Raw genomic sequence first — 27,249 nt, 5'->3', positions numbered from 1 at the left:
GCCACGCCCACATAGTGTGACCGTCGGTAAAGATTTATACAACTTTTGATCCCAAAGTCGTTGTAATGGTACTGACCAAGTTTGAAGTCAATTGGATAAAATCTGTAGGAGGAGTTCGTTAAAGTATGCGACCTGGAAATGGCCAAAAACGATGACAAGTGCTATATTCAATCCAAGATGGCCGACTTCCTGTACGTTTTCGGGTATGGGTTCTTGAGGCTTTTTGGTGCGTCTTCCCATGATACACATATGTACCGACTTTCGTGTGTCTACGTGAAAAAAACCTATATTGTGAGGCTGTTTTGAAAATTTTGAGGGGGCGCTAGTGAGTCATTTTGCAAGGTCCATTGCCGCAAATACCAGAATACGTAAATTTCACATGAGATTTATGTATATAAATATATATTCCATTTGGTGAGCTTTGGAATATGATAAAGCCCCCAAAAAGGCAATTCATTTGGGAGAAGGAGAAAAATAATAATAGACGGACCAATTACAATAGGGTCCTCGCACCGTTAGTGCTCGGTCCCTAACTAGGACTGCAAGCAGGACTGAACGGGCCCTTGCAGAGTGGAGCCGTCGGGGGAGGAGCCTTCACGGGAGGACACGTCAGGCGCGGCGCTGTGGGCCCAGTCCCTATGCGTACAAAATCGCGTGTCTCCTACTACTCAGCTCAAAGTAGGTGTAAAACATGTTACTTGCTGTAGCCAGCAGGGGGCGATATGACTGTGTGTCAATATAGACACGTGGGTGTGTTCCGGCTGGACCCTAATCATGCGTGTGACATTTGGGACGGATTGGACAATGTATGGTCAAGTTATCCAGTCTGGTGTTAGATGGCGAGTCACCATATTTTGCCGCCATGCCACGCCCACATAGTGTGACCGTCTGTAAAGATTTATACAACTTTTGATCCCAAAGGCCTTGTGATGCTACTGACCAAGTTTGAAGTCAATTGGATAAAATCTGTAGGAGGAGTTCGTAAAAGTATGCGACCTGGAAATGGCGAAAAACGATGACAAGTGCAATATTCAATCCAAGATGGCCGACTTCCTGTACGTTTTCGGGTATGGGTTCTTGAGGTTTTTTGGTGCGTCTTCCCTACATGAAAAAAACCTATATTGTGAGGATGTTTTGAAAATTTTGAGGGGGCGCTAGTGAGTCATTTTGCAAGGTCCATTCCCGCGAATACCAGAATACGTAAATTTCAAATCTTATTAATGTATATTCCAAATATGGCGAGTTTTTGATTATGATAAAGGCCTCAAATAAGCGATTTATTCCCCCTAAAAATAATAATAATAAACGGACCAATTTCAATAGGGTCCTTGCACCGTTAGTGCTCGGTCCCTAATAATAATAGACGGACCAATTTCAATAGGGTCCTCGCACCGTTAGTGCTCGGTCCCTAATAATAGACGGACCAATTACAATAGGGTCCTTGCACCATTAGTGCTCGGTCCCTAACTAGGACTGCGCGCAGTACTGAACGGGCCCTCGCAGAGTGGAGCCGTCGGGGGAGGCGCCGTCAGGGGAGGGCACATCGGACGCGGCGCTGTTGGCTCAGTCCCTATGCGTACCAAATTGCGTGTCTCCTACCACTGTGCTTGTGGTAGGTGTAAAACATGTTACTTCCTGTAGCCAGCAGGGGGCGCTATGACTTTGTGTCACTATTGACACGTGGGTGTGTCCCGGGCTGGCCCCTAATCACGTGTGTGAAATTTGGGACAGATTGGACAATGTATGGTCAAGTTAGCCAGTCTGGTGTTAGATGCCGAGATGCCATATTTTGCCGCCATGCCACGCCCACATAGTGTGACCGTCGGTTAAGATTTATACAAATTTTGATCCCAAAGGCCTTGTGATGGTACTGACCAAGTTTGAAGTCAATCGGATGAAATCTGTCAGAGGAGTTTGTCAAAGTATGCAACGTGGTCATTTTGTAAAATGGGGCGTGGACAAAGCATAAGGGGCGGGGCTTTATGAAATATTGTTATTTAGAAGTGTTAAGGGCTGGACTCTGATGAAGCATGAGAAGTTTGGACCAGATCGGACAAAGTATGTGGAAGTTATAACGATCTCGTGTTTTATGGCGAGACGCCATATTTTGCCACCATGCCACGCCCACATAGTGTGACCGTCGGGAAAGATTTATACAACTTTTGATCACCAAGGCCTTGTGATGGTACTGACCAAGTTTGATGAGAATTGGATGAAATCTGTAGGAGGAGTTCGTTAAAGTATGTGACGTGGAAATGGGCCAAAACAGCAGGAAACGCCATTTTCGATCCAAGATGGCCAACTTCCTGTACGTTTTAGGGTATGGGTTCTTGAGACTTTTTGGTGCGACTTGCCATGATACATGTATGTACCAAATTTCGTGTCTCTACGACATTCCTGTGCGAGGGGCTGAATTTTCTTGACTTTCAAGGGGGCGCTGTTGAGTCATTTTGCCACGCCCATTCCCGCGACCACTAGAATACGTAAATTTCAGCAGAGATTAATGTATATTCCAAAAATGGTGAGTTTTTGAATATGATAAAGTCCCCAAAAAGGCGATTCATTTTTCTGAACGCAAATAATAATAATAAACGGACCAATTTCAATAGGGTCCTCGCACCGTTAGTGCTCAGTCCCTAACTAGGCCTGCAAGCAGGACTGAACGGGACCGAGCAGAGTGGAGCCGTCGGGGGAGGCCACGTCAGCGGAGGCCACGTCGGGCGCGGCGCTGTAGGCTCAGTCCCAAATGGTGTGTCTCCTACCACTGTGCTCGGGGTAGGTGTTAAACAAGTTATTTGCTGTTGCCAGCAGGGGGCGCTATGACTGTGTGTCAATATTGACACGTGGGTGTGTTCTGGGCTGGACCCTAATCACGCGTGTGAAATTTGGGACAAATTGGACAATGTATGGTCAAGTTATACAGTCTCGTGTTAGATGGCGAGATGCCATAATTTGCCACCATGCCACGCCCACATAGAGTGACTGTGGGTAAAGATTTATACAACTTTTGATCCCCAAGGGCCTTGTGATGGTACTGACCGTTCGTTAGTACTGACGTCACTGATCGTTAAAGTATGTGACCTGGAAATGGCCCAAAACGATGACAAGTGCGATATTCAAACCAAGATGGCGGACTTCCTGTTGGGTTTGAGGTATGGGTCCAAGAGGCTTATTGGTGCGTCTCCACATGAAGCACGTGTGTACCAAATTTCGTGTCTCTACGTGAAACCTACTGCAAGGGCTAAGTATAAAACAAGTTACTTGCTGTTGCCAGCAGGGGGCGCTATGACTGTGTGTCAATATTGACACGTGGGTGTGTTCCAGGCTGGATCCTAATCACGTGTGTGAAATTTGGGACAGATTGGACAAAGTCTGTCCAAGTTATACAGTCTCGTGCGTTATGCCGAGACGCCATATTTTGCCGCCATGCCACGGCCACATAGTGTGACCGTCGGTAAAGATTTATACAACTTTTGATCCCAAAGGCCTTGTGATGGTATTGACCAAGTTTGAAGTCCATGGGATAAAAGTTGTTGGAGGAGTTATGTAAAGTATGCAACGTGGTTATATAATAAAAGGGGGCGTGGATAAAGCATAAGGGGCGTGGTTTTTTGAAATATTGTCATATAGAAGTGTTAAGGGCTGGACTCTGATGAAGCATGACAAGTTTGGACCAGATGGGAAAAAGTATGTGGAAGTTATAACGATCTCGTGTTTTATGGCGAGACAGCAATTTTTGCCGCCATGCCACGCCCACATAGTGTGACCGGCGGTAAAGCTTTATACAACTTTTGATCCCAAAGGCCTTGTGATGGTACTGACCAAATGTGAAGTCGATCGGGTGAAATCTGTAGGACGAGTTCGTTGAAGTATGCGGCATGGAAATAGGCAAAAAAAGCAGGAAAAGCGTGTGACAGCACTGATTGGAAATGTTTCTATTCGGGCGATTCTGACGCTCAGGTGTCGGAGCTGGATAACAGTAAACAGCAGAAGGCAACAACATTTAATATCCTCGGCTGGTATTCTGTTTAAAGAATTTCACGATCGCAGGGTTTATTTATTTTTGGATTATGTTTTAATGATAAATTATGTAGTGTAAACATGTTTTGCTTTGTCACTATTAAAAAGTCAAAACACCAGAGTTTTATCAGCTCCAGGCATCGATACTATAGTCTAAGATCAATTCTCCGACTCAGACGTGTGACTTCACGATAACTCAGATTTGCGTACACGAGCTGAGAGCAGACGTGAGATCTGATCGTACCTTCCGCTCACGTCCAAATTGATAAATGCCGAGGCTTACGTAGAAATCATCTTACGCCCACTTTACGCACACTTTCTGACGTACGCTCGTTTGATAAATGAGGGCCATTGTGTTTCACAAAATGCATCTCACTGGGCCACAGGTTTAATTCATATGTTAGTACATACAGTTTTATTTTGTTTAAAATAAACAAAACTACATCAAAGAGTAAGTACAAAATAAGGAACATTTATTCTATAACACTGTAAACAAAAACAGTGCACATGATTGTAGATTGATTGTAAATTGCAGATGCTTGACTCGGAGAAAATCAAAGCTATCATACTCCAATGGCTTACAGTGTATTATTAACTTGTACAAGGAGAATTAACCATTCCATCAACAACAGTCTGTGATGCAAGAGTTAGTCTGAGCACCTTTTTTCTGGTATTGTATTTAATGCAAAAGCATTTCTCAGACAGAGAAAGATGTTTAGAATAACATTGATAACATAGACACAAGCCCTGTTTAGACCAACCTGGGGACAGCTTGAAACAAACAGTGAATTCTTCAGTTTAACAACAGTGAAGGTCGGTTTAAACTAAGCAATATAATATATTTAATACCAAAATTTTACACACAATAATGCATATTTTTTGTGATACAAAGATCTCTACAAAAATGAGCAAAAAAACAAGAAAACGTTTTGTAATTATGAAACAGAATAATCTGGAAAGTTGGAAGGCTTTGGGAGGTTCGTCCCTTTTCTGTGAGGGTCAAAGGACAGAGGGTGTCGTACCCTGTACACTCAGTACAACTATCTGATGCAAATTTGCGATTCTGCGCTCCATAAATGAAATAGAAAAATTGAATTGGAAATTGAATTGCTCCTGCTCTGTCTCCATGTGTGCCCCACGTGCACTGTAAGTCAGCAGCCACAGAAATGCCCCCTACTCCCTACACACATGACTGCACTGTATGCTACAGAGTGCTACATCAGGATACATTATCATATTTCATGGCCACAAAGGTGTCTTACCAAGTGTTTTACCACAGGAGGAAACAAACTCTTTGCACTGCAAAAAAGGTGTAAAAAAAAAAGATAAAAACACTAAATCTGAGGGAAATGATCTTGCTGCATGGACAGATAATTTCACTTCACTCTTAAAACAAGATAAACTATAACATTTCTAACTTCAGTTCATCGCTGCTTGCAGCTTTAATTCATCTTGTTTTAAGAGTTAATTTCTTATTTTAAGCGTACAACATGCTTATTTCTAGATTTAACAATTTTAATTTAAGAAATCTTGTCAAGTGAAATTACCTGTCCATGCAGTAAGATCATTTCCCTCAGATTTAGTGTTTTTATCTTGTTTTTAGACACACCTTTTTTACAGTGTGTCTATTCATGTGTATTTTGTTCCATCTTCCCTCAATCTCTGGTGCCATCATGAAACCACAAAGCACATCAGCAGTTTGGACCTGCGGCCAATTAAAAAACAGAATTTGCACAGTAAAAATAGATATCAAGAAGATTGTGGTCACACATAGTGGTACACTGCCCATACATTATTCAGAGTGGTGGCGGTTCTCAGATTACTTTTTCAGAATCAAAGCAGAAAGACAAAGTCAAAACACATAGAACATGTATCAGTCATCTCTGTGAAAGAGGTCTTAATAAAAAGTGGTCCATCTCCTCAATGACTACGGGTCCAATGACTGATCAGTTCAGTTCAGGGGGTATGAGAGCTGGAGAGGGGGCTTCCATGAGAGACTGTCAAAGAGAGAAAGAGAAAGTCAGACCTTTGGACATCATTTTTCTTTTCATATCAGAAGGTTCTCTGCTCATGATGCACTCAGTTCAGATTTACAGTTTTTACAACCGCTATGACCCGTTTGTCAGAACCTTAAAAACTTTTTCAGAAACGCACATCACACCTGAAACACACAATTCCCCAAACATTGTAACTGTGTAACTAAACACAGACACACACTTCAATATAAAATAATGCACTAAGACAGTTGACCAAATCTACCAAAGCACTGACACACGTTGTCTTCCAACAGAAACATTTAGTCAGTCACAGTGTCATAAAAAACACTGACAACTGATGGAAGAACACAAACTACATCACTTTGAATGGGTCAAATCGACTTTTTTTCCTTTTTCTTTTACAATCAACAGATTATTGTATTGATCATACATGTAAATTAATGTTTGTGATGATGTTCTTCATTTTTCATTTGTTGGGCATGAATTTTGAACACTCAATACAAAAAGTGACCAAGCCATGTCAGAGCAGCTTTGCAGAATGTTTATGAAAGAAGAAGACAGTAAATGACAGGATTTGTAAACACTTTACTGTATTGATTACAGTACTGATTTGAGGCCATCAATAAAAACACATTGTGTGTGCTCTGTTAGGTAGTTTTTTTTAACCATTTTAAAGCTGGGAGCCTTACTCCAATATCACTTTATCTATTTAGCATTAGTTCATGGTCCACAGAGTCAAATGCTTTTGATAGATCTACAAATAAAGCAGCACAATGTTGCTTTTTGTCCAAGGCATTGACAATATCATGTAATACCAATGTAAATGCTGTAACTGTACTGTGCTAAGCTCTGAAGCCCGATTGTTTATCTGTTAGAATATTATTATATTATTATTATATGGTCTGAATCTCTCTGAATATTTGCTGTGATCAGCCTAAAATCTGCATTCCTTTCTGAATTCTGAGAATTCATCTCTGTGAGGGCAAGTGAGCAATTAAGTGGCCATCTAGGGTTGGTAACAACCCCCAGGTGTGAGCAACTTTGCACTTCAATTGGAAATTCCAACCATTCACAGCTCTGGCAGAGGGCGGTCTACGCTTGTCACAATCAGCCTTAATGCGAGAACAGCCGCATTCAATTCCAATCACAGTATAATAACAGGGCCGTTTGCTAAAGCGGCAGCGGCAGCCGTCCTTGGGTAAGACGGACGAGGCTAAGACAAGCAAGTTTACCTGTGCAAGTTAACCAAGTAAAGGGAACCAGTCCTATTCCCTCCCAGTCTTACAATATGTGCCACTCTATTCCTGTTGTTGTCTCCGGTCCACGCAGAAAACTGCCCAAAAGGTGCAGAAACCTATCTAACCTTCGGCCTCTCAAACAGTCCTCACACACTGTCACTTCCTTTTCCATGGGCCTGTGGAACTGCCAATCCGCAGTAAACAAAAGCGATTTTATTACGGCTTACACAAACCACCTTCTCTTCAGCTCCTTGCTCTCACTGAGACCTGGATCAAACCTGAGAACACAGCCACCCCTGCTGCTCTCTCCACTAATTACACCCTCTCCCACACCCCCCGTCCTGCTGGGCGTGGAGGTGGGACTGGCCTGCTAATCTCCAATAAATGGAAATTCACTCCTCTGCTACATTCCATCAGATATGACACTTTCGAATACCATGCCATAACAGTAACTGCGCCTGTTAAAGCCTACGTTGTGGTCATTTACCGTCCACCAGGCCAGCTGGGTGGCTTCACTGATGAGCTAGATACCCTGCTCTCTTCCATACCTGATCATGACTGTCCGTTGCTTGTCCTGGGCGACATGAACATCCACTTCGACAGTCCAGACTCTAATAACTTCATGAAGTTAATTCATTCATTAGACCTCCAGCTGGTCCAAAGTCCTCCTACTCACAAAGCTGGCAAGAACCTTGACTTAATTCTCATCCGTAACTGTGCCACAGATGCACTGGTGGTAACGCCTCTCCACCTGTCAGATCACTTTTTTATCCAGTTTAATGTCACTCTACCAGAGCAACCCTCTGCTCCTGCACCAATGGTTACGTTCCGCCGCAACCTCCGGAACTTATCCCCAGCCCACTTCTCCTCTATTGTTGCCTCTGCCCTACCTCCACTCAGCACATTCTCCTCTCTGAAGGCTAATGATGCCACTGACTCACTCTGCTCTACTCTGAACTCATGTCTGAACAGGCTATGTCCTTTATCTACAAGGCCTGCTCGACCCAACCAATCCCACCCATGGTTGACTGATACCCTTCGATCACAGCGTACCAAGCTCAGAGCTGCTGAAAGAAAATGGCTCAAAACCAAACTTCCAGACGATCTCATAAACTATCAGACACTATTGTCCTCATTCTCAGGCAGCATCACCGATGCAAAGACTGCTTTTTACAACAGTAAACAGTGTCACTGACACCCGGAAACTCTTTTCCACCTTCAAATCACTACTCAAACCTCCGCCTCCTCCTCCTCCTACCTGCCTCACCGCAGACACATTTGCATCCTTCTTTACAAGCAAAGTTGCAGCAATTAGCAGCCAATTCTCTGACCCCCACCCGACTCCTAATACTGTGACATGTAGAAGTCCTACTACTTGTCTTTCTGTATCTCAGCTGGGCGGCACTGAATCAGTTGCTAGCACCTCATTTTCTGGCTTTACACCCCTCTCTGAGAGTGAGGTATCCAAACTGTTGACATGTAGCCGTCCTACTACATGCTCGTTGGACCCTATACCAACAAACCTTCTTCAGTCCATTAGCCCAACCATCACGCCAGCTGTCACACATGTGATTAACGCCTCACTGTCCTCCGGCACTTTTCCCACTGCATTCAAAGCAGCTTGGGTAACACCTCTTCTCAAGAAACCCTCCCTCAACCCTGCTGAAGTCGAGAACTATCGTCCTGTCTCACTTCTTCCATTCTTATCTAAAACTATTGAACGGGCGGTCGCTAAGCAACTTTCAGAATTCCTCCTACAGAACAATCTTCTTGATCCAAATCAATCTGGTTTCAAAAGCGGTCACTCAACTGAAACTGCTCTGTTGTCTGTGACAGAAGCCTTAAAAGAAGCAAGAACAGCAGCAAAGTCCTCAGTTCTCATTCTGCTTGACTTGTCAGCTGCATTTGACACAGTTAACCATGGCATCCTCCTCTCTACTCTCTCTAAAATGGGCATCTCTGGCTTGGCTCTGTCCTGGTTTGATTCCTACCTCAAAGGACGCTCATTCAGTGTATACTGGCATGGACAGTTGTCTACTTTGTCTTGCCTCACCACAGGGGTTCCCCAGGGCTCAGTGCTGGGACCCCTGCTATTCGCTATCTACACCACCTCTCTGGGTGAGGTTATCCGCTCACATGGCTTTTCCTATCACTGCTATGCAGATGACACTCAGCTCTATCTGTCATTTCCTCCTGATGACCCATCGGTCTCTGCTCGGGTCTCTGACTGCCTCTCTGACATAGCCACTTGGATGAAGGCACATCACCTCCAGCTGAACCTTTCAAAAACTGAACTGCTGGTCCTCCCTGCTAAACCCACAATACACCACAACATCAACATCAAGATTGACTCCCTGTGTCTTTCACCCACCAAGGTGGTGCGAAACTTAGGGGTGATGATTGATGACCAACTCACCTTTTCCAGTCATGTCGCCTCTGTTACCCGGTCATGCCGCTTTGCACTTTACAACATCAGAAAAATCAGACCTTACCTAACTCAACATGCCACTCAACTCCTGACACAGGCTGTTGTCATCTCAAAACTTGACTACTGTAATGCCCTCCTGACAGGCCTGCCAGCCTGCTCAGTAAAACCGCTTCAGATGATCCAGAACGCGGCGGCGCGCCTGGTCTACAACCAGCCTAAAAGGTCACATGTCACTCCGCTGCTCATTGAGCTCCACTGGCTACCTGTTGCAGCCTGCATCAAATTCAAATCTCTAATGCTGGCCCACAAAGTTGTCTCCGGTACTGCTCCTACCTACCTGAACGCCCTGATTCAGACATATGCTACCTCACGACCGCTGCGCTCTTCCAATGAACGGCGCCTGGCTCTGCCCCCCGTTGGTCCAAGGCAATCCAGACTCTTTGCACTTCTTGTTCCCCGCTGGTGGAACACACTACCAGTTCCTACCAGAGCAGGGGCGTCCCTCTCTACCTTTAAAAAACTCCTGAAGACCCAGCTCTTCAGAGAGCATCTTCTCTCCTAGACCACATGATAAGTCTACTCCTCAAAGAATTGTCACTAGCACTAATAGCTCTTATTGCACTATACCTTGATTGTTTACTTTTTACTCTTCCTGTAAGTCGCTTTGGATAAAAGCGTCTGCTAAATGACTAAATGTAAATGTAAATGTAAATTATGATCCAGAAAAAAATGTTTTAGTTGGGTGTTTACTTGAGTTTTCAGTATTTTGGCCAGGGTAGAAAGCTTGGAGATAGGGTGGTAATTGTTCAGATCTGAAGGATCTCCACCCTCTAATAAAGGAAGCACATAGGCTGCTTTCCATATTTTAGGCATTGAATTTGATTTCAGACTGCAGTTGAAAATGTACGTTATAGGTTTAGCAATGGGTTCAAGACCATCTGGTCCTGGAGACTTTTTTGGATCGATGGATTTTAGAGCAGTACAGACGTCGTCTCCTAAAATGGGCCTAGAGTTTAGGAATCTGACTTGTAACTGGAGAGTCGTCGGTTCGAATCCCGGTACTGACGGGTCAAGGACTGAAGTGCCCTTGAGCAAGGCACATAACCCCCCTGCACAGCTGCCCGGGCACAGTAATGTGCTGCCCACTGCTCCTTGCATGGTGTGTTCACTTGTGTGTAAAAAAGGATGGGTTAAATGCAGAGGTTGAATTTCCCCATTGTAGGATTAATTAAAAAGTAATTAATCATAATCTTAATCTTAAACACAAAGGAGGTTTCTGATGACCCATCCTGAGATGTCATAGCTCTGCAGATTGGGTAATGAGAACCTGATTTAGTGTGCAGCCAGAAGATACAAAGTGCTTAAGTGCTCAATTATATCATTTTTGTTATTCAATTCAGTAAAGTTTGCATAAATATGATGAGACCAGAAGATGAGTTTGAACAGGACAATGACTTTCAGATAGTTTTTAGATAATAATCTGATTTGGATTTTATGGTCATACTTGTACATTTATTTCTTCAGGTTCTGAAGGTAATCCAGTCAGCAGCAGAATTTGTGGCTCGAGCTTTGACCCATGAGGCATTTCTTTCTGATTTTAAGAGCCAATTCTTCGGGGTGCCATGGATTATTTCCCCCCTTGATCCTGAATTTCTTTAGCGGGGAATGTTTATTACAAATTGCTGAAGAGGCTTTAATAAAATATTCACAGGTATTTTCGATATCAGGAAAACATTTTCCAAACTGCATGCATATAAATCATGGTGGAAAACCTGCATATCAAAATGTTTAAACATCTTTATCATTGATATCATTGCAAAATACAGCTGTTGATGAATATTTATGAGCCATATTTGTAAGAATAATGTTCAATAGTGTATATTTACTTTGATCTCTCATGTTGATTCTTGTTGGAGCATCAATAAGTTGCTAAAGAGAATTACATAGATCTTTAAAATGATCAGAAACGGGAGAGAGCCAATCCCAATATAGGTCGCTCATTAGAATTAGTTCCGAGTCCTTTAGGTTAGACACCACATCAGAGAGAGAGGAGATGGTCTCTTTTGTGGTAGATGGTGGTCTATAGCAGCCAACAACTGTGAAATATGAGTCTTATGATAAATTCACTTTCACAGCCAGCAATTCAAATTGTTTGGGTTTACTAATAGACAATGTCACAGAGCATATCAATCCGCTCTAAAGATATTGTATCCATCAATAGCAATCATATTATCTTGTATTGATGCTTTTAACCTTGTTTCAGATAGGACCATAATATCCATATTTGTTGTATCAACCCATAATTTCAGCGTGTCCATTTTTGGGAGGAGACTTCTAACATTGAAGTGCACAAAGCCAAGGCCTGTTGTGTTTTTAAAGTCACATGGAGAAGGTATATTTAGCATTAGGCCAGGCCCTGGCCCAGCATTCTTTGCACACCAGTGTAAAGGTGGTTTAAAAGCAGAGGACAGATTCACTGCCCGCTATTTCAGTGTGTGTGTGTGTGTGTGTGTGTGTGTGCATAAACTGAATCTTAGTCTTAATCTTCTTACTTCCACACAGTAGCTTGACTAGCTTGAATTTACTTAAGTTGAGTCATGTAACTTCTAGCCATGTTGTAATGTCGGCTATTTATAGTTTAAGAAGAAACTATGCATAAATGCATTAACTTTGGGATTTTGCACTAAACATAGTGTAAGTGTCAGTGTGCTTTGTTAATAATGCATCCTTGTGGTGTAATCTGGAAGGTCTTCACAGATTTGGATTGTAGTTGAACTATTTCAAGGTAACACAATAGTATAAAAACAAAAATTCCCCACTGTGAGCACTGGCTGACGACTTTCTCTGAGGTGGGTTCAAAGCTTTTAAAGGCAGGCTGATGCGGGTTTTATTGGAGAATTTGGATACGTAGGGAAATCCCTCTTCATCACAAATGTGGACCACACTGATTGATCAGTTTTTATGAAAGGCAAGCATATTAGTGATGTAGTTTTAATCAAGGCTTTGCTAATTAAGATAAAGTGTTGGAGTCTTACAGCATATTGTCCAAAGCTGCGTCTCTGCCTGAAGAGAAGAAAGCAGACAACGGCAGAGATGACTGCCTGGGCCAGGGTGAAGACGAGAAGGGAAGACTTCAAACCTCTGCTCAGGTGCTGTTGTAAAGGACACACAGCAGTTAACAAACACAGAGCAGACAGACTCACTGTCAGGTCAAACCGGGTCCATTTCAACAGTGTGTGTGTGTGGAGAGGGCTCAGAGAAGTTCAGAATAAAGTTGTAATATTACTAGAATAAAGTCAGAATTTAATAAGAATGAAATTAAAGTGAAAATAAAATTTAAAAAAAAATCACAATGTTTCAAGAAAAAACACATTGTTCTACTCTGCCCTACAAAGTCTAAGTCTGCAGTAACTACACAAAAGGTTAAACTGAGAAAAACTGCTTTAAAGTTGATTAAATTTAATTTAAAGTGATATGACACTCATTTCTACATGTTTTAATGATGTAATTTTTAAAAATCATGATTTATTTGACCATTGACCCCAAAAATGCATTGCTTCAAAAGGTTCTAATAGTAATGATAAACAGAGTGCAGCAACAACAATGTTGTTGTCTTCTTTCAGCTTTTATATTTTGTTTTCAGTGAATAAACATTTTCAAATTGATATTGTTATAAGAGTATTTAAAAGTGTAAATACAACTTGTACAAATTATATAATATTAAGTCTAAAATTCTCGTGAATTTTAGACTTAATATTATGAAGAAATGTTATATTTTAGTCTTGATGTCATTTTATCTCACTTTTTTACTTCATCACTATCTAGATAATAATTTCCCTTTCAAATAAACTCATAATTTCTATTATTTTTATGTTTAAATTAGTATATATATCCAAAGCAGACAGTGGTAAGTGCAATCACTGCTTGGTTTTAAGTTGGATTTTGTGGTTTTTATATAATTATTTCTCTGAAATAAGGCAAAATTGATATCTAAAATTTTGTCACAAGATAAAACAGATATAGAAGAGTTCATTTTTAGTTATAACTCAATTTTGATTTGATGTTTTGATTGTATCTGATTAAACATGTTTTCTGCTAAAAACTAGACTGTTGATAATGTATGTAAACTTGACTATACAGATTCAATTACATCATCTAACCCATACACTACATTTTATTATCATGAATTTATTGATCAGTGTGCTGTGATTTTGAGCAATTGATTCTGCAAGGAATCACACACAATTTATAATATCAGCCGTCTAGGTGGCAACTAGGTTGAAACTGAAAGAGATGCACATGTTCATATAAAAACAGGCACAGAATAGTATTAAATATACTATTAATAATATAATAATATTATAATATATAAGTATGTGCAAAAGAATATGATGAATATGAATGTTCACTGGTTCAATTTAGTTCTACATTATGTATGAAAAGGGCTGATGATGAAAGTAAAGAGTCACTCTTTGTTTCACAGAGCCAGTGTGCTGTAGCACATGTACAACAAAAATTGCATCACCCACAAGACCTACTGCCTGCTACAGTTGCAAGAAAAAGTATGTGAACCCTCTGAAATTACCTAGTTTTCTGCATTAATTTATCATTTTCATTTTCAATAATTTCAAAGGGTTCACATACTTTTTCTTGCAACTGTACATTGGTAATATCTCAGGCATGTAGTTATGTTGTTAGAATAACAGCATGTTGACATAAAATGAAGTTGATACTAACCGTGGCATAGTATTTATGAAAACAGTTGCCATGCACTGTCTTGGAACAAGGAACCCCAGGATGTTTGTCGATGTCTATAGAGTAGATGATCAAAGCCACCACTGATAGCACAGCGGACACAATACTCGCGATCAAACACACCTGCAGCTGAAAAACATACACAAAATATGCCATCTTTTTAAATATTACAGGGAAAGAAAATATGATTCATCCTTTAATAGATCAAAGCAACTCTTCTTTGAAAAGTATTTCCTGAACCCAACAAAATAATACCCCAACTAAACAGTGTGTCAATTTCTGGGAAAGCACCATGGGAGTTACTATAGGGAATGAATGTACAAAAGTAATGAAAAGGTTGGTTTAGATACAATAAACTTGGTGATAGGTTAAAACTTGCTTTTGTCAAAAAAATACACATCTGCTGGCTTCACTGGAAATCCTCTCTGGTTTGGAATGTGGAAAAAAAGAAGTTGAAAATCAAAATACGGCCCTTATTAGAAATTATTGTTTGGAGATTTTATTTTACACCCTCAACATTTACAAATAGGCTGGAATGATTTACCCATCAAATGATTAGAAATCAAAATAAAGGATTTTGAATATGGTGGATTCATTACAAACATACCTTACGAAGAATGCACAGAGGTAAGAAAAAGTCTAAAAATAAGAAATAATAAGAAACTGTCGAGAGCATTACACTGCAAAAGAGGTGTGTCTAAAAACAAGATAAAAACAGTAAATCTGAGGGAAATGATCTCGCTGCATGGACAGATAATTTCACTTGACAAGATTTCTTGAATTAAGATTATTAAATCTAGAAATAAGTATGTTGAACGCTTAAAATAGAATGGTAAATGGTAAATACATAATTTATTAATGTTTAAATAACTAAATCATTTATAAATGACTAATAGTTTGTATATTAATGTAAGTTTATAGTTACTTTACCATTAACAAACAATCAAATTATAATTAAAAGTTTATTAATAGTTTTAGTTGCACTCATTTTAGCATTTTTAACACCATATTAAGTATGTTAATGATTTTGAAATGATTCATATACCTTTAAGAAATTGGTTGAAAACATTTAAAGATGAAATATGTATAGCACTTTTTAAATGGTTAATAATTGGTCTATAAACCATCTATAAATATCACATAGTTGGTTATTGTAAGTGTTACCGTTTAAAAAAAAAAATCTTGGTAAGAAACAAATAATTGTCAGTACACTCTGCTCTGACCAATTAATCGCTGCTTGCAGCTTTAATTAGGGACCGAGCACTAACGGTGCGAGGACCCTATTGAAATTGGTCTGTTTATTATTTTTTTTCCCCCCAAAAGTAAATCGCCTTTTTGGGGGCTTTATCATATTCAAAAACTCACCATTTTTGGAATATACATAAATCTCCGCTGAAATTTACATATTCTAGTGATCGCGGGAATGGCCGTGGCAAAATGACTCAACAGCGCCCCCTTGAAAGTCAAGAAAATTCAGCCCCTCGCACAGGAATGTCGTATCGGCACGAAATTTTCTACATACATGTATCATGGCAAGACGCACCAAAAAGTCTCAAGAACCCATACCCTAAAACGTACAGGAAGTCGGCCATCTTGGATCGAAAATGGCATGTCCTGCTGTTTTTGCCCATTTCCATGCCGCATACTTTAACGAACTTCTCCTACAAATTTCACCCGATTTACTTCAAACTTGGTCAGTAGCATCACAAGGCCTTTGGGATCAAAAGTTATTGAAAGCTTTACCGACGGTCACACTATGTGGGCGTGGCATGCCGGCAAAATATGGCGTCTCGCCATGAAACATGGGACTGTATAACTTCACCATACATTGTCTCATCTGGCCCAAAATTCTTACACGTGATAAGGGTCCAGCCATGAACATCCCCACATGTCAATATTGACACACAGTCATAGTGCCCCCTGCTGGCAACAGGAAGTAACAACTTTAACGCCTAGCCCCAGCATTAGGTTTCACGTAGAGACACAAAATTTGGTACACATATGAATCATGTGGAGACGCACCAAAAAGCCTCTTGGACCCATACCTCAAACCCAACAGGAAGTCCGCCGTCTTGGTTTGAATATCGCACTTGTCATCGTTTTTGGCCATTTCCAGGTTGCATACTTTAACGAACTCCTCCTACAGATTTCACCCCATGGACTTCAAACTTGGTCAGTACCATCACAAGGCCTTTGGGATCAAAAGTTATTGAAAGCTTTACCGACGGTCACACTATGTGGGCGTGGCATGCCGCCAAAATATGGCATCTCGCCATAACAGACGAGACTGCATAACTTGACCATACATTGTCCAATCTGTCCCAAATTTCACACACGTGATTAGGGTCCAGCCCGGGACACACCCAGGTGTCAATAGTTACACACAGTCATAGCGCCCCCTGCTGGCTACAGCAAGAATTATGTTTTACACCTACCCTGAGCACAGTGGTAGGAGACACGCCATTTGGGACGCATAGGGACTGAGCCCACATTGCCGCACCCGATGTGGCCTCCCCCGACGTGCCCTCCTCCGACGGCTCCACTCTGCGAGGGCCCGTTCAGTACTGCTTGTTTATCTTGTTTTACGAGTTATTTCTAGATTTAATAATCTTAATTTAAGAAATCTTGTCAAGTGGAATTATCTGTCCATGCAGCAAGATCGTTTCCCTCAGATTCAGTGTTTTTATCTGGTTTTTAGACATTTAAAAACTTTTTTGTTGTTGTTGCAGTGTAGGGATGTTTGGTGGCTTATATCTGTGCGAAGAGTTCCTGGTTGAGCTGTTGTGTCTTGAAAAATGTCCATGTCCATGATTTATTATGTTAACAATGAGACACAACAGCATGTTTAATCGCTCAGGAAGTCTAGGAAACCCAGGAAAACCCAGGGGGCTTGTGACTCAGTTGGAGACAGTGTGTTTATTAACAATGCATGTAGACAGTGTCATGTGTATGTATTGACCTATAGACTTACAATCTTGATGGTGCTGTGTTTGTCCAAGATGATAGCGACAGTTCCTGCTGTTATGAACTGGGAGCACACAGGGAGACAGGAAGAGAGTCATCACAGAGATCACAGAGGAACATTACACAATATCACAATAGGAAGGTCTCTGTGCTCAGCTTGACAAAACCTTTCAATGCTCATGTTATGATTGTTCTTTTCTTTTAAGAGTTATCAGTAGAAATCTAAATGAAAACACAGGATTAAGTAGATTAAGGCACACACACTGCAAAAAAGCCAACTTGTATTTTTTGGCCTAAAACAGTGATTTAAGTTGGTAAAACTTGGAAATATAAATTATTGACATTTAGGGCAATAATGTAAGTTAGCACAACAAAGGAAGCCAGTTGTATGCTCAAAAACAAGTTTGTGAGTTGTTGTTACTTATATCTTTAAGTTGAGGTTCACAACAAGGGACAATTAGTTCTGCTAACTCTTATTTCTTTGTTGTGAAATGCGGGAAAGCGGTGAACTTCATTAGTGAAAGCTAGCGGCTAACTGATGCTAGTGGCTAACTGATGCTAGCGACGCTGCTTGTCACAGCTACAAGAGTAGCCATTAGCATATCAATGCTAACTTAAAATTGTGGTCGCAACATTAGCTGACATTTCATAGCGGCGTTACAATAGTGCCAATTCAGCACATTGCAGAAGTTAGCAGAAGTAAGGATTAAAAGTTTTTAGCCTACAACGTAAAATTATAAGTTAGTACAACTTACAGTTGAGTTGACAAGAATCGGAATTCAGAGTTGAGCAAACTCAAAAACAAAACTTAAAATATTTAGTTTAATTGTCCAACTTAAAATTTTATCGAAGTTTGTTGCCTTGAAATTTTGAGTTCACCCAACTTTTCTTTTTTTGCACTGCACTAGGGTTGTCGAAAGTATCGATTCTCAAAAAATAATCGATACTAAAACGTTGTATCCGGATACGATACTCATTTTCAAAAGTATCGATACCGAAGCAGAGAAAAGTCGACCTGCAACCAAACAGCAACACACACAGCCGACTCTACTGTCTGTGTTTGACCAACAACGAAAATATGATGCCAAGTCCCCAGAAGCTAGAGTGCAGAATAGAGGACAATGCACTTTCTCAACACTGTGTGATTGAATAATTCTGTGCACTTTCAGTTTCAGACTTTTTTTGTAACAGGTGCAGCTGCTAAGAATACAGCATTAACATTTCAACAGTGTAATGTTCACGTTTGGCTAGTGTAATTTAGTTTATTGTTGTGTGTAAAGCATAGCCAAGGAAGGAACACTTAAGTTAAGTTATTGTTATTTTTTTATCAAGCTTGCCTAATATTGTGCACGGCATACAACCTCAAAATATTGTTCTAATTGATATTGTTTATTGTATTTATTTATTTTTTTGCACTACCTCAGACCTGAAGCTTGTTATCATAGTTCCAGTTTCTTTTTGCACAACTGTTTTTTATTATAAATATTTAACCTGTGGTTCTGTTAATTTTTAATTTTTACATGTTGCATTTTTCTTGTCAATAAAAATATTTCTGTTAAATTTTGGGGTCTTTGTTTTTATCCTGGTGGTATCGAAAATCGAAAAAGTATCGAATATTTTCCTGAGTATCGGTATCGAGTTGAAAATTTTAGTATGGTGACAACCCTAGCACACACACACACACACACACACACACTCACTGTCAGGCCGCTCCACCAAGGAACTCCCAGGCGGACCACCTCAGTGGCCTCATAGAAGTGTAGAGGAATGGAGTAAGACATGACCAGCAGCCCCAGCATCACCTGACTCACCTGGCACACACACACACACACACACACAGAGTTATATATTGCGAAACACACACTCTGTGTTTCACAACAGTTGTCCAGGATCCAGCTGGCATTTGACAAAGACAATTGTGTAAGGAAAAAACCGTTAGCTCAGAAACTCAGACAGACAGAGGAAGTGAGAGGCATAAAAGCAGATGAAGACACACACACCCACCTACACACACACACACACACACACACATATTATATATATATATATATATATATAATAAAGTATTAAAGGAAAAATGGATATAATGATCTGTTGAAATAAAAATAAAATAAGATATTCAAACACATATCAGCATAAAATAACATGGGAAATGAATGCGGGTCATTTTTGACCCATGTTGTGCATCAAAGGGTTAAATATAGCATATATATATATATATATATATATATATATATATATATATATATATATATATATATTAGAAGCGTAGTGATACAAAAAGTGATAAATTATTACTATTTTGAGTATATGTGTATCTGTATATGTGTAGCTATTTTTGTGTTCTTTTAAAGGTTTAACTTCAAAAGAGTTGTTAGAACCACCAGATTATATTGGAAAATCACATATTTTAACATTTGAGACTCATTAGAGCCACCAAATAATAATTTCAATCGGAAAAAACACCAATTTAAGAAAATAGGATAGTTAATATTTGTGTCTTCTTTGTCAGGTTTTAAATTGGTCACAACATATAAACACCTTCTAATGTACAACATGATCTTTTTTTTAAATTATTTTATTACAACAGATAATATCCATTTTTCCTTTCATAACTTATGAAGAAAAATATTTTTTGTATTATTACTTAAAGTTTACACACATGGGTCAAAAATGACCTTGTGCATTAGAAGTGTAGTGATAAAAAAGGGCTTTTATTCAAAAAGTAAGAAATGAAAACAAAAAATTAGGATGTATGATGATCAAAAACAAGTTGATTGAGGAAAACCTGGAATACTGAATGATTGAATAAATTGCAAAGATATAGAATATAAAAACTTAGTCGGGTCACTTTAGACCTATGTTGAGCATCAAAGAGTTAACTGATTATAAAACATATTTTGCCAAAGGCAATGGGGATCACAGATGTTTTTTCCAAAATATCATGTTATAAGACGAACGTTGAAAAAAACACATTTGATGCAAATTAATAAAGGATATTGTAACATTCTGGAAAATGTGAGTTGGTAATGGGATGAGAACCTTGTGGAGACAATCCTTGGTTAGACTTTGAAAGATACAGTGTATACTTTTTATTGTTATTAGGGACCGAGCACTACCAGTGCGAGGCCCCTATTGTTATTGGTCTGTCCTTCCCAAAAATGAATCGCTAATTTGGAAGCTTTATCATATTCAAAAACTCACCATATTTGGAATAAATGTCAATCTCACGTGAAATTTACGTATTCTAGTGTTCGCGGGAATGGGCGTGGCAAAATGACTCACTAGCGCCCCCTAAATGTCATTATTTCACACTGCTTTGTCGTAGACACACGAAATTTGGTACATACGTGTATCATGGGAAGACACACCAAAAAGTCTGGGGAAGCTATTCTCTAAAACGTACAGGAAGTCAGCCATCTTGGATCGAATGTGGCATTTTCCCCATTTCCACCACGCATACTTTAACGAACTCCTCCTACAGATTTTACCCAATTGACTTCAAACTTGGTCAGTAGCATCACAAGGGCATTGGGATCAAAAGTTATTGAAAGCTTTACCGCCGCTCACACTATGTGGCCATGGCATTGCGGCAAAATATGGCGTCTCGCCAAAAAACAACAGATCTTTATAACTTTTACATACTTTGTCCCATTTGCTCCAAACTTCTCATGCTTCATCAGAGTCCAGACCTTGACACTTCTACATAACAATATTTCATAAAGCCCCGCCCCTTATGCTTAATCCACGCCCCCTTTCATAAAATGACCACGTTGCATACTTTACATAACTCCTCCAACAGATTTAATCCCATTGACTTCAAACTTGGTCAGTACCATAACAAGGCCTTGGGGAACACAACTTATCAACACCTTTACTGACCTTCACACTATGTGGCCGTGACATGGCGGCAAAATATGGCGTCTCGCCATCAAACACCAGACTGGATAACTTGACCATACATTGTCCAATCTGTCCCAAATTTCTCACACTTGAAGAGGGTCCAGCCCTGAACACACCCACTTCTCAATATTGACAAACTGTCATAGCGCCCCCCGTTGCCTACAGGAAGTAACATGTTTTACACCTAGCCCGAGCACTGGCTTTCACATAGAGACACAAAATTTGGTACACATATGAATCATGTGGAGACGCACCAAAAAGCCTCTTGGAGCCATACATCAAACCCAACAGGAAGTCTGCCATCTTGGTTTGAATATCACAATAGTCAGCGTTTTTGCCCATTTCTACCTCGCATACTTTAACGAACTCCTCCTACAGATTTTACCCGATCAACTGCAAACTTGGTCAGTACCATCACAAGGCCTTTGGGATCAAAAGTTATTGAAAGCTTTACCAATGGTCACATTATGTGGCCGTGGCATGGTGCCAAAATATGGTGTCTTGCCATGACACACCAGAATTTATAACTTGACCATACATTGTCCAATCGGTCCCAAATTTCACACACATGATTTGGCTCCTGCCCTGACTACACCCACGTGTCTATATTGACACCCAGTCATAGCGCCCCCTGCTGACAACAGCAAGTAACATGTTTTACACCTACCCCGAGCACAATGGTAGGAGACACGCCATTTGGTACGCATAGGGACTGAGCCCACAGCGCTGCGCCCTACGTGGCCTCCGCCGACTTGGCCTCCCCCGACGGCTCCACTCGGCTCGGTCCCGTTCAGTCCTGTTTACAGGCCTAGTTAGGGACCGAGCACTAACGGTGCGAGGACCCTATTGAAATTGGTCCGTCTATTATTAGGGACCGAGCACCGATGGTGCGAGGACCCTATTGTAATTGAAGGAATTATTATTAGGGACCGAGCACTAACGGTGCGAGGACCCTATTGAAATTGGTCCGTTTTTTATTATTAGGGACCGAGCACTAACGGTGCGAGGACCCTATTGTAATTGGTCCGTCTATTTAGGGACCGAGCACTAACGGTGCAAGGACCCTATTGTAATTGATCCGTTTTTTATTAGGGACCGAGCACTAATGGTGCGAGGACCCTATTGAAATTGGTCCGTTTATTATTATTATTTTTAGGGAAAGTAAATCGCTTATTTGAGGCCTTTATCATATTCAAAAACTCCCCATATTTGGAATATACATAAATCAGATTTGAAATGTACGTATTCTGGTATTCGCGGGAATGGACCTTGCAAAATGACTCACTAGCGCCCCCTCAAACTTTTCAAAACATCCTCACAATATAGGTTTTTTTCACGTAGACACACGAAAGTTGGTACATATGTGTATCATGGGAAGACGCACCAAAAAGCCTCAAGAACCCATACCCGAAAACGTACAGGAAGTCGGCCATCTTGGATTGAATATTGCACTTGTCATCGTTTTTCGCCATTTCCAGGTCGCATACTTTAATGAACTCCTCCTACAGATTTTATCCAATTGACTTCAAACTTGGTCAGTACCATCACAACGACTTTGGGATCAAAAGTTGTATAAAGCTTTACCGACGGTCACACTATGTGGGCGTGGCATGGCGGCAAAATATGGCGTCTCGCCATAAAACACGAGATTGTTATAACTTCTCCATTCTTTGTCCCATCTGGTCCAAACTTCTAGTGCTTCATTAGAGTCCAGCCCTTAACACTTCTAAATAACAATATTTCATAAAGCCCCGCCCCTTATACTTAATCCACGCCCCCTTTCATAAAATGACCACGTTGCATACTTTAACGAACTCCTCCGACAGATTTCATCCGATTTACTCCAAACTTGGTCAGTACCATCACAAGGGCTTTGGGATCAAAAGTTGTATAAATCTTTACCGCCTGTCACACAATGTGGGCGTGGCATGGCGGCAAAATATGGCGTCTCGCCATAACACACCAGACAGTATAACTTGCCCGTACATTGTCCCATCTGTCCCAATTTTCTCACAGGTGATGAGGGTCCAGCCCTGAACACACCCACATGTAAATATTGACACACAGTCATAGCGCCCCCCTATGGCAACAGGAAGTAACAACTTTAACGCCTAGCCCCAGCAGTAGGTTTCACGTAGAGATACGAAATTTGGTACACACGTGCTTCATGTGGAGACGCACCAAAAAGCCTCTTGGACCCATACCTCAAACCCAACAGGAAGTCCGCCATCTTGGATTGACTATCGCACTTGTCATCGTTTTTGGCCATTTCCAGGTCGCATACTTTAACGAACTCCTCCTACAGATTTTATCCAATTGACTTCAAACTTGGTCAGTACCATCACAAGGCCTTTGGGATCAAAAGTTGTATAAAGCTTTACCGACGGTCACACTATGTGGGCGTGGCATGGCGGCCAAATATGGCGTCTCGCCATAAAACACGAGATTGTTATAACTTCTCCATTCTTTGTCCCATCTGGTCCAAACTTCTCATGCTTCATCAGAGTCCAGCCCTTAACACTTCTACATAACAATCTTTCAGAAAGCCCCGCCCCTTATGCTTTATCCACGCCCCCTTTCATAAAATGACCACGTTGCATACTTTACATAACTCCTCAGACAGATTTCACCCCATGGACTTCAAACTTGGTCAGTACCATCACAAGGCCTTTGGGATCAAACGTTGTATAAATCTTTACCGACGGTCACACTATGTGGGCGTGGCATGGCGGCAAAATATGGCGTCTCGCCATAACACACAAGACTGTATAACTTGCCCATAAATTGTCCAATCTGTCCCAAATTTCACACACGTGATTAGGGTCCAGCCCAGGACACACCCACGTGTCAATCGTGACACACAGTCATAGCGCCCCCTGCTGGCTACAGGAAGTAACATGTCTTACACCTACCACAAGCACAGTGGTAGGAGACACGCCATTTGGGACGCATAGGGACTGAGCCCACATCGCCGCGCCCGACGTGCCCTCCCCCGACGTGCCCTCCCCCGACGGCTCCACTCTGCGAGGGCCCGTTCAGTACTGCTTGCAGTCCTAGTTATTATTAGGGACCGAGCACTAACGGTGCGAGGACCCTATTGTAATTGGTCCGTCTATTCTTATTATTATTATCCTGGAATTGGAATCGCCTTTTTGGGGGCTTTATCATATTCAAAAACTCACCATTTTTGGAATATACATAAATCTCCGCTGAAATTTACATATTCTAGTGGTCCCGGGAATGGGCGTGGCAAAATGACTCAACAGCGCCCCCTTGAAAGTCAAGAAAATTCAGCCCCTCGCACAGGAATGTCGTAGAGACATGCAATTTGGTGCATACATATATCATGACCAGACGCACCAAAAAGTCTCAAGAAGCCATACCCTAAAACGTACAGGAAGTCGGCCATCTTGGATCGAAAATGGCGTTTCCTGCTGTTTTGGGCCATTTCCACGTCGCATACTTTAACGAACTCCTCCTACAGATTTCATCCAATTCTCTTCAAACTTGGTCAGTACCATCACAAGGCCTTTGGGATCAAAAGTTGTATAAAGCTTTACCGATGGTCACACTATGTGGGCGTGGCATGGCGGCAAAATATGGCGTCTCGCCATAACACACGAGACTGTATAACTTGACCATACATTGTCCAATCTGTCCCAAATTTCACACACGTGATTAAGGTCCAGCCTGGAACACACCCACGTGTCAATATTGACACACAGTCATAGCGCCCCCTGCTGGCAACAGGAAGTAACATCTTTTACGCCTAGCCCCAGCAGTAGGTTTCACGTAGAAACACGAAATTTGGTACACACGTGTTTCATGTGGAGACGCACCAAAAAGCCTCTTGGACCCATACCTAAAACCCTACAGGAAGTCCGCCATCTTGGTTTGAATATCGCACTTGTCATCGTTTTTGGCCATTTCCAGGTCACATACTTTAACGAACTCCTCCTACAGATTTTATCCAATTCTCTTCAAACTTGGTCAGCACCATCACAAAGCCTTTGGGATCAAAAGTTGTATAAATCTTTACCGACGGTCACACTATGTGGGCGTGGCATGGCGGCAAAATATGGCGTCTCGCCATGAAACACAAGACTGTATAACTTGACCATACATTGTCCAATCTGTCCCAAATTTCTCACACATGATGAGAGGCCAGCCCTGGACACACCCACATGTCAATATTGACACACAGTCATAGCGCCCCCAGCTGGCTACAGCAAGTATTATGTTTTACACATACCCCGAGCACAGTGGTAGGAGACACGCCATTTGGGACGCATAGGGACTCCCCCGACGTGCCCTACCCCGACGGCTCCACTCTGCGAGGGCCCGTTCAGTACTGCTTGCAGTCCTAGTTATTATTATTTTTAGGGGGAGTAAATCGTTATTTGAGGCCTTTATCATATTCAAAAACTCACCAAATTTGGAATATACATAAATCAGATTTGAAATTTACGTATTCTGGTATTCGCGGGAATGGACCTTGCAAAATGACTCACTAGCGCCCCCTCAAAATTTTCAAAACAACCTCACAATATAGGTTTTTTTCACGTAGACACACGAAAGTTGGTACATATGTGTATCATGGGAAGACGCACCAAAAAGCCTCAAGAACCCATACCCGAAAACGTACAGGAAGTCGGCCATCTTGGATTGAATATTGCACTTGTCATCGTTTTTCGCCATTTCCAGGTCGCAAACTTTTACGAACTCCTCCTACAGATTTTATCCAATTGACTTCAAACTTGGTCAGTACCATCACAACGACTTTGGGATCAAAAGTTGTATAAAGCTTTACCGACGGTCACACTATGTGGGCGTGGCATGGCGGCAAAATATGGCGTCTCGCCATAAAACACGAGATCGTTATAACTTTGCAATTCTTTGTCCGATCTGGTCCAAACTTCTCATGCTTCATCAGAGTCCAGCCCTTAACACTTCTAGATAACAATATTTCATAAAGCCCCGCCCCTTATGCTTAATCCACGCCCCCTTTCATAAAATGACCACGTTGCATACTTTAACGAACTCCTCCGACAGATTTCATCCGATTTACTCCAAACTTGGTCAGTACCATCACAAGGGCTTTGGGATCAAAAGTTGTATAAATCTTTACCGCCTGTCACACAATGTGGGCGTGGCATGGCGGCAAAATATGGCGTCTCGCCATAACACACCAGACAGTATAACTTGCCCGTACATTGTCCCATCTGTCCCAATTTTCTCACAGGTGATGAGGGTCCAGCCCTGAACACACCCACATCTAAATATTGACACACAGTTATAGCGCCCCCCGATGGCAACAGGAAGTAACAACTTTAACGCCTAGCCCCAGCAGTAGGTTTCACGTAGAGATACGAAATTTGGTACACACGTGCTTCATGTGGAGACGCACCAAAAAGCCTCTTGGACCCATACCTCAAACCCAACAGGAAGTCCGCCATCTTGGATTGACTATCGCACTTGTCATCGTTTTTGGCCATTTCCAGGTCGCATACTTTAACGAACTCCTCCTACAGATTTTATCCAATTGACTTCAAACTTGGTCAGTACCATCACAAGGACTTTGGGATCAAAAATTGTATAAATCTTTACCATCGGTCACACTATGTGGGCGTGGCATGGCGGCAAAATATGGCGTCATAAAACACGAGATTGTTATAACTTCTCCATTCTTTGTCCCATCTGGTCCAAACTTCTCATGCTTCATCAGAGTCCAGTCCTTAACACTTCTACATAACAATATTTCATAAAGCCCCGCCCCTTATGCTTTAGCCAAGCCCCCTTTCATAAAATGACCACGTTTCATACTTTACATAACTCCTCAGACAGATTTCACCCCATGGACTTCAAACTTGGTCAGTACCATCACAAGGCCTTAGGGATCAAACGTTGTATAAATCTTTACTGACGGTCACACTATGTGGGCGTG

At 41.3% G+C, this 27,249-nt stretch overlaps 1 protein-coding gene across 3 annotated transcripts in view; it reads right to left on the bottom strand.

Annotated features, from left to right (window-relative positions):
• Window positions 1–4,377: 4,377 nt before the first annotated feature.
• The window catches only part of tmem176 (transmembrane protein 176), a 46,628-nt gene continuing 23,756 nt past the window's right edge, over window positions 4,378–27,249 (bottom strand). For 2 of the 3 annotated variants that reach the window (XM_059334715.1, XM_059334706.1), the window contains exons 3-7: window positions 19,103–19,213; window positions 17,410–17,466; window positions 14,421–14,567; window positions 12,719–12,835; window positions 4,378–6,017 (exon numbers count right to left, since the gene is read on the bottom strand). In XM_059334715.1, coding sequence (XP_059190698.1) covers window positions 5,967–6,017; window positions 12,719–12,835; window positions 14,421–14,567; window positions 17,410–17,466; window positions 19,103–19,213 — 483 coding nt within the window. In that variant the 3' untranslated portion in view covers window positions 4,378–5,966. The remainder of the gene's footprint in view (window positions 6,018–12,718; window positions 12,836–14,420; window positions 14,568–17,409; window positions 17,467–19,102; window positions 19,214–27,249) is intronic. The other variant, XM_059334723.1, reaches the window with a different exon arrangement.

This window comes from Centropristis striata, chromosome 1 (genome assembly GCF_030273125.1).
Source record: "Centropristis striata isolate RG_2023a ecotype Rhode Island chromosome 1, C.striata_1.0, whole genome shotgun sequence".
Taxonomy (NCBI): domain Eukaryota; kingdom Metazoa; phylum Chordata; class Actinopteri; order Perciformes; family Serranidae; genus Centropristis; species Centropristis striata.
This window is presented reverse-complemented; position numbering and strand designations above follow the sequence as displayed.